The sequence below is a fragment of the Notamacropus eugenii genome, chromosome 7, assembly GCF_028372415.1.
Source record: "Notamacropus eugenii isolate mMacEug1 chromosome 7, mMacEug1.pri_v2, whole genome shotgun sequence".
In the NCBI taxonomy this organism is placed as follows: Eukaryota; Metazoa; Chordata; class Mammalia; order Diprotodontia; family Macropodidae; genus Notamacropus; species Notamacropus eugenii.
In genome coordinates, this window is record NC_092878.1 from 142,605,855 (window position 1) to 142,618,588 (window position 12,734).

General features: G+C 37.5%; 1 protein-coding gene across 1 annotated transcript in view; it reads left to right on the plus strand.

Annotated features, from left to right (window-relative positions):
- The first annotated feature begins 212 nt into the window (after positions 1-212).
- The window catches only part of SLC10A6 (solute carrier family 10 member 6), a 30,003-nt gene continuing 17,481 nt past the window's right edge, over positions 213-12,734 (plus strand). The window contains exons 1-3 of the mRNA XM_072622561.1: positions 213-973; positions 7,541-7,659; positions 9,469-9,557. Of these exons, the coding sequence (XP_072478662.1) occupies positions 600-973; positions 7,541-7,659; positions 9,469-9,557 (582 nt within the window). The 5' untranslated portion in view covers positions 213-599. The remainder of the gene's footprint in view (positions 974-7,540; positions 7,660-9,468; positions 9,558-12,734) is intronic.

The following is a 12,734-nucleotide window of genomic DNA, read 5'->3' on the forward strand; positions in this document are numbered from 1 at the left end:
AAAGAGAAAAAAACAGTTCAGAAAAACCAACCAGCACAATCCCTGATGTTATATTAACATATGCTAGCCTTCATTTTCCAAATGCTGCTGTTGCTGTTAGGTGTGGTTTTGGCAGAGTTTCCTTTGTACTTCCAAAGTCAGTTTTTTCCATATCAGAAAAAAGAATTCACCCTGTTCTCTCTGGAACAGCTTTAGAAGTGGGCGGACTTATGAATAGGAGTCTGGCCTGCTTTTCCAGGAGCGCAACTCAGTACAATGCTAACAGCGTGACTAACTCGTTCCATAACACAATTATTCTTTTTACCACTTGCTGATGTGGTGTTTCACTTATTTTTGAGAAGGAGCACTCAACGCAAACCTACCTTTTGTTTTTCCACCTGTTTATGATTATCATCATGATGCCAGTAGTGAAGAAATTCATCAGAGCAAGATGACACTCTTAAGTGTTAACTACTAGCCAGTAGTTAACAGAAATATCATTCCAGGATTGGCTATTGGGTTTTTCGTCCAGTGTTCTGAAATGTGGTAGGATGAACCTGCTCGGTCATCAGTCAAAGCTGTTCATAAAACTTTGAAGTAAGACTCATGAGAAGGTAAAGATGTTCAACTGTTCCAGCACCTTAGCATGCCCTGACAACTCGACGGAGGGGGAGTTAAAAAGAGGTTTGGACAATGATGGGAACCTGAAGCTTATTTTCTCGGTGGTTTTATCTGTAATGATGATCCTGGTGATGTTTTCTCTGGGCTGCACTGTGGATATCAAGAAGCTATGGTCACATATCAGAAGACCCTGGGGGATTGCTGTGGGTCTACTATGCCAATATGGGCTCATGCCTCTCATAGCCTACCTCTTAGCCATTGGCTTCTCTTTGCCACCAATTCAAGCCATCACAGTTCTCATCGTGGGTTGCAGCCCTGGTGGAACAATGTCTAACCTTTTTACCTATTGGGCTGATGGAGATGTAGACCTCAGGTAAGGCTACCCACGTCTTGATAGTGTTTTGATACAGATTATGTAACAGATAATTAGGATTAATTTCTACATAGAAGGTAATATGTCCAACCTATGAGTATCAATTTTCTTTGTAGACCAGCGGGGTCAGTCACATTATCTGTGGCCTTTATATGGTCAGCAATACTCCCAAGTTTGGGCCTGAACCAGGTTAAAATGCCATTGGAAAATATTTAACAAAATAAAAAAAAATATAGTAAGATATAAATAATGATACATTTTGAAACTAAGTCTATATACAGTCAGCAGGGATCCTCATATATGGAATAGGGCCCCCATTTCTACTTGACTTGGCACCCCTGGAATAGACCTTATTCAAATACTAGTTCCAATACTTATTAGCTGTGTGACTATAGGACAGTCTCCTGACATCTCTGAGATGGGATGATATTTCTTGCACTATTGGTTTCAATAGAACTGTATTAGAAAAAAAGTAATTTGGATACCTTCAAGTAGTGTGTAAATACGCTAGACTAGTAAGTTCTCTATTAGCACATTTGCAGTGACAATTTTGCGTAGGTTTGCTCAGCTCAGGAGAGGCAATACTAATATTAGGGGTGTAAGCTTGAATTAGGGCTCAAAATAGCCTTTCCTGGCGTTGTCATATGTTATAATACTTTACTGGTCTCTATTATTAAGTGGTTTGTGTACACATGGGACAGGAGGTAAAACTTCTCTTTGTCTGGGCCCACAGTGTCCCCTCAAGAATTTCAGTGACCAGTAAATCCCAGTACTATGAGCAAGGTGGGCAGAACAGGCTCTGATCAAGTTCTCATTAAAAATGATTTAACTCTCTTGTAAAACAGACATGAGTTTCTGGTTCCCAGTGTCGAAACAGGGAATGAAAATTTCATTTTTCATTTTAATTAGTCTGAGCTAATGAGTCTGAGCATATATACAGGGGAACAAAAAAAAATTCTTCCAACTGTCTTAATGACTTTCTTTTTAAAAATTGTACCTAAGTTCTTAATTATTATCTTTTGTTTTTACATTATTTTCATTTCACAACATATCCCTTCCCCTTGTCTACCTAGAGAGCCATTCCTTGTAAGAAAGAAAACAAAAAAGGAGAATAAAAAGTAGGTCAGTAAAACTAAGTGACAGTAACTAAATCTGATAGTAGATGCAGTATGTCACACCCAGAGCTCCCCAATTCTGTGAAGATGAGAGAAGGTTCATTTGTTTTATTTTTATAATTTTCTTTTTTTAAGTTAACAAGCATTTGTTTTCTCTTTCCCACCTCTCCCTTCTTCCATCAACTGGAAAAAAAAAAAAGCAAAAACAAAACTTGTAGCAAATATGCATAGTTAAGCAAAAATCAATTCCCACATTGGTCAAATCCAAAAATGTATTTCTTTTATGCATCTCAAATCCATCACCTCTTTGTCAGGAGGTAGGTGACATGCTTTATCACTGGTCCTCTGGCGTCATGGTTGACTAGTTGACTGTTGATTGCTTGGTCTTGTTTAGTCTCTCAAAATTATTTGTCTTTACAATGTTGTCCTTACTGACACAGTTCTTTTCCTTTTCCTCCACTTCATTCTGAACATCTGCTTCTTAAGTGGATAGAGGAGTTAAATGCTACATACATCTCAATTATATACTTTAAATGATGGCTCTCGAGTCTTATTTCCTACACTTTTCCAGTAATTCTTATTGCACATTACAGAAACTTTGTTAGGTCAAAGACAAAATGAGAGGTTAAATGACTCAAAGTATGAAATATGAAGACAAACATTCTAGTTTTTGTTTACTTTTTTTAAAATATTGGTTGTAAGCTACTGTTTGCAGGATAAGAAGTTCCATAAGTACTTACTTAAAAATATGTGGTACTAAAACCTGAAAAGACTTACATGAACTGATGCATGGTGAAGTGAGCAAAAGCAAGCGAACACTGTGCACAGTAGCAGTGATATTGCTCCATGAAGAACTGGGAAGGACTTAGCTGTTCTTGGCGATATGATGATCTCAGACAATCCCAAAGGATGAGTGATGGAGCATACTACCTACCTCCAGAGAAAGAACTGATATTGATTGAATACAGACTAAAGCATGCTATTTTTTCACTTTCTTTTCTTTTATCTGAGTCTTGCTTTATAAAATGACTAATATGGAAATGTTTTACATAATTGGACATGTAGAACCTATATTTGATTGCTTACCATCTCAGGGAGGAGGAAGGGATAGAATTTGGAACTCAAAACTTTGAATAAAAATGTTAAAAATTGGGAAAAAAATATCTTGGACTTCAAAAACATGCTTTCAAATTTACATTGTTCTTCAAAAAGGTTTTTAAAAAATATGTTGAGCTATGTACTTGTATACATTCTGTTCATTTGGACTTTTACTGCATTAGGTTGGTCATTGCTAAATTTATTCTTTTTTTCTTAATAAATAGTGTTTGTGATAAAAAAAATCAGAGCAGTTACAAAATGGTAGCTGAATACTGTTAATCACTGAACATTGGTGAAATACTGCTTTTTCATCTGGAATTGCAAACCTATCATAGAATGCTCATTTGAGGACTTTGAGAATGTCTATTGTATAGTACTAGGTGATTTTTGGGTCAGAATTTCAGGCTCAAAAGGAAGGTCTCTCCTTGTACACAAGACTCCTCTCCTCCTTGCTGATTCCTGAAATTCCACAGTTTCTTGTACTTAATCCAAATAAAGACCTTCCAGTTTTCCTTCTATTAAGCACTTGTAACTGAGAAACTGAGACATTCTTCCTACGTGGGTAAGTTACTTGACCTCATCTGTAAAATGAGATTAGACCAGGTTTCCAACACCTTTAAATCTATGATCCTAAGATCTACGAGCCTGATATCTTCAACTGTCATTTGTACCTCAATGCAAATGAGTTAGTCCCTTCTTTTATAGATAATAGGTTTGCTACTGGAAAGAGTGGAGAGACGTGATACTGAAGTGGGAGAGATGAAAAGAGAAAAGGAGCATGTTCTATGAGGGAGGAGTGAGAAGGAAAGATGAGGAAAGAGAGAACCAAAAGGGTAGCTAAGGGCATTGACAATTCTTTGCTTATATGCAAAACAAACAAAATCACCACAACAAAACCTCGAAAACCAAAAATACCAGTTTACTTCTTGTAAAAACTAACAAACGAAAGAACCAAATGAGTTCTAAAAGATTTGTCCAATGCTTGGAGTTTTTCTAAAATTAATAAATCAAAGTCCTGATTTCACTGGCAAGCCTTGGATGTTAGCCAGTCACCATTTGGTCAGATGTGTGTCTGTGGCATGATCGATCAGTTATTAATAGATTGTGAATGGGCTTTTGCCATGTCAACTCAATGGACATATGTAGTCATGTGGTAATGACCACTGGTTATCAGGGTGAGAACAACTCATATCTAAGTTAACTAGTTACCATCTAATATTATGTTTTACTAATTTTAGTTCAGTATGGTTACTCTTTGACATATCTTTGAGGGTATGATGAATATTCTCTAAAGTATTATATATGCTACATGGTCATTCCTTATGTTGTATTATAAATCCTGGGACTTTAATCTGTGGGAAAGTGTATTATTTATCATCTCTCCTTTGGGACCGAGATGGTCATGGCTTTTTATATTATATATGTTAATTCATATCCTTATTTTAGCATAATATTGCTGAATTTCCTTGTACCATTTTTTTCCGCTTATAGTTTGGGGACAATCATGACCCTTTTACTAGTACAAGTGAAGTCTTGTTATGTTGGAGTTGCTTTAAACAAAAATTCCACTCTGGTTAAACAACGTAGCTACCTGGTTGACTGCATTCTCCGATGTTTCTGCAATACTGGAATTTCTTGTCAGAGATATTAAGTAATCTCTGACTTCTCACACTCTTCACAGAAGTTCATTGTATAGTTTTTCTATCTATATTAATATTTTAAACAGCAGGCACTACACTGGGGTTATCCAATCTCATCTAATGATTTAAAAAGAATTTGACATGCTCAAAAGATTGATTTTGTGAAAATTTCAGTTTACACTCATAGTTATTTTTGTGCAATTGATCGAATTGGAAGCCTACGCAATGTCTCTCCCAAATAGTGATTCTTTCTATTCAGTAAATGTATTTTATTCTTTGAACCAGAGAGGGAAGGACCTTTTTGGGGGCCATGCTGATGTAGCTCCTTTGACCTGCTGGAAGTTAGAAATTTAAAAAGCATTAAATGGAGGTGGTGGTGGGGAAGGTAGGATGGAAATCAAGGTGTATCGTTTTTTAAAGCTTAAGAGTATATAGACAGAACTCTATTAACTTGCACTTGAGGATGCATTGGGAAAGTGAGCTCCCCTGAATCCCCTCTTCCTCTTTCTTCCCCTCTCTCCATTCATATAGCCTCTGTAATTATTATCCTATGATTCTCTGAGTGAGTTGATTCTTTGAGGAAGGGCAATAATTATAATAATGCAATTACTAATATGAAATATTTTTTAAAAATAGAGGTTTAGCTGAAATTAAAACCCAGTAAGAACAGAATAAATTATCCATTATCCTGTTTGCTCTCAGAACTGTCCCAAAGATGCTTTTAGCTCATGTCATAAGATGAACCAGTAAATCTCAATACTTTTATTCAACTACAAAAAGCAGTTACTTTATCTGTGGATGTAATAGTCCACAGAAGATTAAATCTTAAAAAAAAATAGTGGGTGTCTTGGCTGAACCTGACTCATGGCAGTACTCTGGAGTATATATAGGTGGTCATTGGTCATTCAGTAAAAAAAAAAGGCAGGTAAGTCACTATAGTTTGCTATTGAAGGATATTCAACAGGGATGGATATTGAAGACAATTCAAGTTGATTCAGCTGAATGAAATCTCTTGCCTGAGTAGCCCATTGTGATGCACAAGCCAAGAATCAGAGACATCCTGGAGCTCCTTGTAGCTGCTTTCTGTCTCTTCTATGGTCTTAATACATTATAAGGACCAACTAGCCTCATTTCCATGGGGGCAGCAGTAAAGAGAGAGTTCTTACCATAGGAGGATATAGTGACATTATTAGATTGTTTCTATCTGAAATCCTTTGAAAAATATGAGAAGAATGTGGTGAATGATGGTGATGATGATAAAGAAAGACAGCATGTTGTTCTAGATGGGCCTTGGAATTCTGACCCTAATTTTTCCTAGATTCTGTACTTGTCCAGTTGATTATCTAAACACAAAGGATTTTCTATTTATCCCCATTCAATTTTATCCCCTTAGATTCTGTCTGTCTTCCTAGTTTGCCAGGAAAATTCTTGTTGTTCCCAATTCCATCATGTACTGTTAGTTTGCCGTCTTTCATGCCATATTTGCAATTTCATGAAAATTTGATAGACAACTCTGATCTGTGCCTTCATTCACCCAAATCTCTGTTAACAAACAGTGTTGAAAAGAGCAGTGTCACAAAAGCATCCATTTATCATACCATGATAGACCTCTCTCCAGACTGATGTTCATCTGTTGATTAAAACACTTTGGGAGTAGCTGTGCAGCCAATTCCAGATTCACCTAAAATGTACTATCATCCTCCCCATATCTCCTGCCATTTTGTACAGAGTGAAAATATTTCTCAAGTGGTTTTTCTGGAATCCAGGCAAATCATATTTATTGAATTTGCCTGATCTGATTGGTTTCCAGTCTTTAATAAAAAAACCAAATTATTTTAGTCTCTTCTCGCTTGTTCTCAGAGTCATAACTAGCTGTTTTGGTACCTGTGGGCAGTCACTATTTTGTGGTAAGAGAAAGAAACCTTGGGATACCTGCCTTTGCCCATTAGGCCTAAGGCTGCTTCTGAGGAGGCAGGGGTGGTGGGCTAGGACCTGTAAAGACATTACTCAAGGTGTGTATGTGTGTGAGGTGTGGAAGTGCTTAAGAATATACAAAGTATTTCAACTTCATTGTGAATCATATCCCATGGTCTGATGCCCTGCAAACTATCGGCTACTTTCCCCCTTCACTCCCCAAATCATACCTTTTATTTCAGTCAAGGTGATTTTATCACCATCCCCGAATACCTGATATTTTCTCTCACCCACCTCCTTTTACTGATGTTCTTTCTCCTACAAAGAATACCCTTTGTTCTTGTTTCCGTCTATCCAAGCTCAAGGTCCAACTCAGGACCCATCTTCTCCTAGGAAACCTCACTTGGCTTCTCTAACCAATGCTAATCTCTTCCTTCTTATAGATAGCGAGGATCATATGGTTTAGTATTTGTTTCCTAAGTTAGTTGTATTCCTTTCCACTAAATTGTAAGCTTCTTGAGGACAGAAACCATGTCCTATACTTTTATACTGTCAGCAACAGTCATATAATGGGTCATCTATAAATGGCTCATTGATTGATTGCTTGTTGACAGAATCCAACTTCTAGAAAACTTTTCTCGACCACAGATATAGCCTTCTGTCCACAATTTGTAACATTTAGAAGAATGTCAGGTAATTTAGCAGATGGAGTCCACAAGAGAGGAGTTAATAAGTTAATTTAAGACTGAATTTTAATTTCCAACTTACCCTCTTGAGCACCATTTTTATTTTACTTGCAGCATTAGTATGACAACTTGCTCCAGTGTAATTGCCGTTGGAATGATGCCACTCTGCCTTTATGTCTACACTCGATCCTGGGATCTTGAACAGAATCTCACCGTGCCTTATCCTACCATAGGTATTGTACTAAGCTTAGGAAGTAAATATCAGCTTTAAATTAATTTTATATTCATTTCTCTGAAGAATGGAAAAAGCCAAAGGAATAATGAAAGGACTAGGGTTAGTTTTGCCTATTTTAAATTTTAAACCACTGAACTGGAAAGTTTATTGGACAATTAATGTGTGATTTAATGAATCATCTATTATCTGGGTTAAAAAAATGATCACAGCGTATCCAAGTCAGATCTCAGCTTCCATCTTCCACATGCCCATTAGACTATAAGCTTACTTCTTGTGGATGGAATCCACAAAAAATCCATAATTTCTGCCCCCAACACCTTTCTTCAGCCTTTCCTGTATCTTCTGTGGGCATGGCCATCCCATTAGTCACCCATGTTAGTAATCACAAGATCGTCTCTGAATCTTTGTGCGACCTCACCTCCCATATCCCAGTGATCAAATCTCAGTGATTTATTCCACTGAACTACAATGGTCATGATTACAGATCAAGTCATTGTCGCACCTAATCTGGATTAGTCCTTCCTTGCCCCTCGATTCTCCCTCCCACAACCATCTTTCACACACAGATGCCAAAATAATGTATATTATGAACACATCAATCCCCTGCTTAAAACTTCTCAGCTTGGCATTGAAGGTCCTCCATAATCTGACTCCGACCTGCCTTTCCAGACAAATTATATATTATTTCCCTTCACAAATTCTATATCCCAGCCAAAGTGGGTGAGGTTGTCATTTCATGTCTCACCTATGATATCATTGGTCGAACGACAACAAACAATGCATTCACACAGCCATCCATTCCCATGCTTTGTCTCTGACTCTCAGAATTCTTTCCTTTCTTTAAGATTTAAACTCTGGTACTATATCCTTGGGGAAACATTCTCTGATCTTCCTAGTTAATGCTCCCTCCCCCCTCCATTTACTTTGCATTTACTTATCTGTGTACTTGTTCTTTCCCCTTGTAAATTCTCTGAAATCCTTGAAATTGTACCTCACAACATAGAAGATGCTAAAAAAAGAATGTCTGCAGAAGGGAACAGCTTTTTCTATTGTCTTCAAGGACAGATTTTGAAAGTTCACCTGTGTTCTGCAAATATCCTTTGATGTCATCCACTCCTCACCCTCAATTCCTACCCCTACACAGACAGACTCTTTTTTTCTTTCTTTGTGATTATTCACTTAGGCCTCTTTTCTCTCTGCTGATTTCTCTGTGGAAGCAAGAGATGTTGTAGGATTTTCTCCCTATTATTTTTTGATCACAGTTTTGGAGCAAGTCATTCAAACCTTCTTCTGAAGGCCTGTTGGAGCTTGTATCCTTAGGAGTTAAATAAACTATGTCACTTAATGTCTGGGATGGGTTTGATCTAAATCTTATAAGTTAGTCCAGTGTTGTTTATCTTATTCTCACTCCATAAATGTTTAATCATGTGGGTGATAAAGCTTTGGATTTGGAGAGCTTAAAAGTGGAAAAAGTAACTTTAATAATATGATTTAAAAATGTTCCTATCAGTTAATGCAGTCCTAATCAGTGATCTAGATAATCACTGTGTGGCATGTTAGAAAGAACCCTGGATTGGGACGTAGAAGACTGGAGTTCCAATATCAGCTCTGCAGCAGAGATAATGGATTCCAATGAGTTCTTCAATCCCTTAAAAACTACACTGAAATATGTTCATTTCCTTAGTCATGCTGAAAGAAATTGCCTTTTAAAGATTGTTTTTGTTTTAGTCTAGTTAAATAGATATTGAGGAGAGAGAAGTCAAGTTTTCAGAAACTGTTTGGTCTGATATATTTTCCATTTCTTCAGGAATTACTCTTTTATGTTTAATTGTACCTGTGGCTTTTGGAGTCTTTGTGAATTTCAAGTGGTCGAAACACTCTAAAATCATCCTAAGAGTAAGTTATCCCATTTGTTGAGACTTGGAAGTCCTCAGTAAATGACATATGACAGAGATAAAGGAAAAATTATGGTATAGACTTGCCTTTTGGATAAAAGTCCTTTTAACTTACCAAAAGAAGACTTTTTATTTGAGTTGCAAACTTAACCAAAGTTTCCCCCCCACCCCCAAATTAGTGAACTCTCCTTTGATTTAATACTTAAAGAAATATATTGAAGTATTAGACAGGAAAACTGAGGGAAACTTGGGAATTGATGGAATGCAAGCAGCCTAGATCAGTTCATTTATTTTTTTTAAAAATATTTTAGTTTTGAATATTTATTTTTACAAGATTTTGAGTTATAAATTTTCTTCCCCATCCCCTCCCCAAGACTGTATGCAATCTGATATAGGCTATACATGTATAATCATGTTAAACATATTTCCACATTAGTCATTGTGTAGACTTTGTATACAAAAATTAGAACCAAAGGGAAAAACCATGAGAAAGAAGAAATAAAACAAAAACAAAAACAAAATTGTATGCTTCTATCTGCATTCAGACTCCCTAGTTCTTTCTTTGGATATGGATGGATAGCATTTTCCATCATGAGTCTTTTGAAATTGTCTTATCATCTCATTTAGCTCAAGCCTTCTTCAAGTCTACCAAAAAGATGGCATATCAATGCAGAAGTTTTCTGATGAATGCATGGAATACCTGAATTTCCCATCAGTTGGTGGTTCAGGTGCCCAGTTCAGTAGATTTGTCAGTTTCTCCTTGGTACAAATGTGAGGTAGCTTTCTTAAAAGTTCCTTGTTGCCTAGTGTAGGGTGCAGACATCACATGGTGGTCAGAAGAAGCGATACAACGACATTCTCAAGGTCTCTTTCAAGAACTTTGGAATTGATTGTGTGACATGGGAGATATTGGCACAGGACAGCTCAGTGTGGTGTGCCCATATCACAAAGGGTGCTGTGCTCTATGAGCAAAGCAGAATTGAAACAGCTCAAAGGAATCACAGGATGCTCAAATTTAGAGTAGCCACCCCAAAAGTTCTTATGGACTATTTGTGCCCGACCTGTGGTAGAGCATTCTGAGCTCATATTGGTCTGATCAGTCATAGTTGGACACATTGACACTTGATTTTTTCATAGTAATGTCATTTTGGTCCTCTTCGAGAATGAAGGACAATTAAGGGTAAATACTATAGGAGTATATACTATACATAGGAGTATATACTATATACTAGTACTATGTACTACTTCCACAGTCTATAGACATCTGAATTGCTCCCCCCATCTCCAAGCCTGAGACTTCAACAGTGATGATCCACCAAGGGTGGGGGAACCTCACATGTGGACTTCTAGATTCTCAGGTGTGACCTTTTGACTGAGTCCAAGTTTTACAGAACAAATCCTTTTGTTAAGGGGATCTGTTCTATGAAGTTTGGATTCAGTCAAAGAGCTGCACTTGAGGACCTAGAGGATTTATTCCGTGAAGTTTGGATTCAGTCTCAAAGGGTCACCCTTGAGGATCTAGAGGGCTAAATGTGGCCTCGAGGCTGCAGGTTCCCCACTTCTGGCCTGGATCAACTCTTGTAGGATGGGTCTAAAATGCAATCTAAGAGATGAAATGGAATGTTACTTAGAATATTAACATATAACACTTAAAATCTGTATGCAGCCGAAGTACGCCCACTGTTCCTTTCAAGTCTTGCCTGCCTACATTTACAGATTCAGAAAATTAACAAATTGTGTTCCCATGACTTATGGTGCACAGTGTAAAGTGAAACGGAAGATCAAACATTTCCATTGGAGATACCTGCCTGCAACCATCCCTGAAGCCTCTTACTGTTTGCCATCCCAGATCCCTAAGTGTGGCCAGTGGAGAATGCTAGCTACATGTGCCCATGGCTCATGGAAAAGAATACTGGAACAAGATATTTCCTCACAGTCTCAGAATGGAATCTAGAAGCAGGTGGAAGCAATTAGAGAATGCTTTCTTCCATCTGCTGATCAACCCAGTGGGATTTATAATAGCTGTCAGTTTTGCAAGTCAAGATCTTTCTTCTTATTCCTATCCTTGTCTCCTCTCCAGGATCGGGCTCTCACTCCCCAGCTCTGGTCTCTGGTTGTTTGACTTTGTTTAGGCTGGAGTTATAGAGAAGTACTCTTCCTAGACTTGGTGCTTTCCCCATCCACTGGCCACTTCCCTGATCTCTTTGTTGACTACATGCACGTCAAAATCTAAGGATAGAGGAAAGAAGAAAGGAAGAAACACTTTTTCTTACAGCAGTTATTCTCTTTTTCTTCTAGGCAAGAAGGAACATTCTTACTTCTGGTGGTTTATGTCCAAATCTGTAGAAACTTTCTGGGATCTTGGTTGTTCAAGAACCCATTATGGAAACACATTATACAGATATAACATCAAAATGGTCTCTAAATTAAGCTTCACCAAATTGAAATTTCAGTTAGCTCAAGGGCCTGAAAAATAATGCACATTTTGGAGACTATCACAAGGACAATGTTAATATTGTGAATTTGCTGAGACATATTTCTTTTTGCCTCCTAGGTTCAGGAAGTGTGGTGGTTAAAGGTTTAACAACAGGAGTGGAGTGGGGGAGAGGAATGTATGTAAACACACTTTTAAGTTTAATCTGCTTTATTAACACTTTCTTAAGCCCAGACAATTAACAAAACAATAAATTAATCCCTAATTTGGGGCAACTTCCAAAGTGTAAATGTTCAAATTGAAAATTTAACAACTAGGTCTTTCTAGTGAGTCCATTACATTCCTGGCTAGATGCCATACACAGAGACTCCCGCTGTATGAAGAACTAGGTTTCTTATGCTATTAGGAAATGAAGGAACCTGTGTATAGAGGCAAAGTCTGATAGTTTCTGTTTCAGCCTTTCCTGCACCTTTACCCAGAGGTTGCTTGGAAGTGTCTGTAGGGCTGCTGACCCAGGGCCGACAACAACCTTGGGAGGCAGATTCTATTTTTATCCCTGTTTTGCAGATAAAGAAATTGAGGCACAGAGAGTGACTTGCCAATTGTCACACAGCTAGTAAGTGACTGAAGCTGAATTTGAACTCAGGGTTGTTGCGAGGATCAAATGAGATAATGATTTAAGGAACTTTGCAAACCTCAGAGCCGTATATAAGTATCCACTACGATTATTAGGCATGTCTGAAA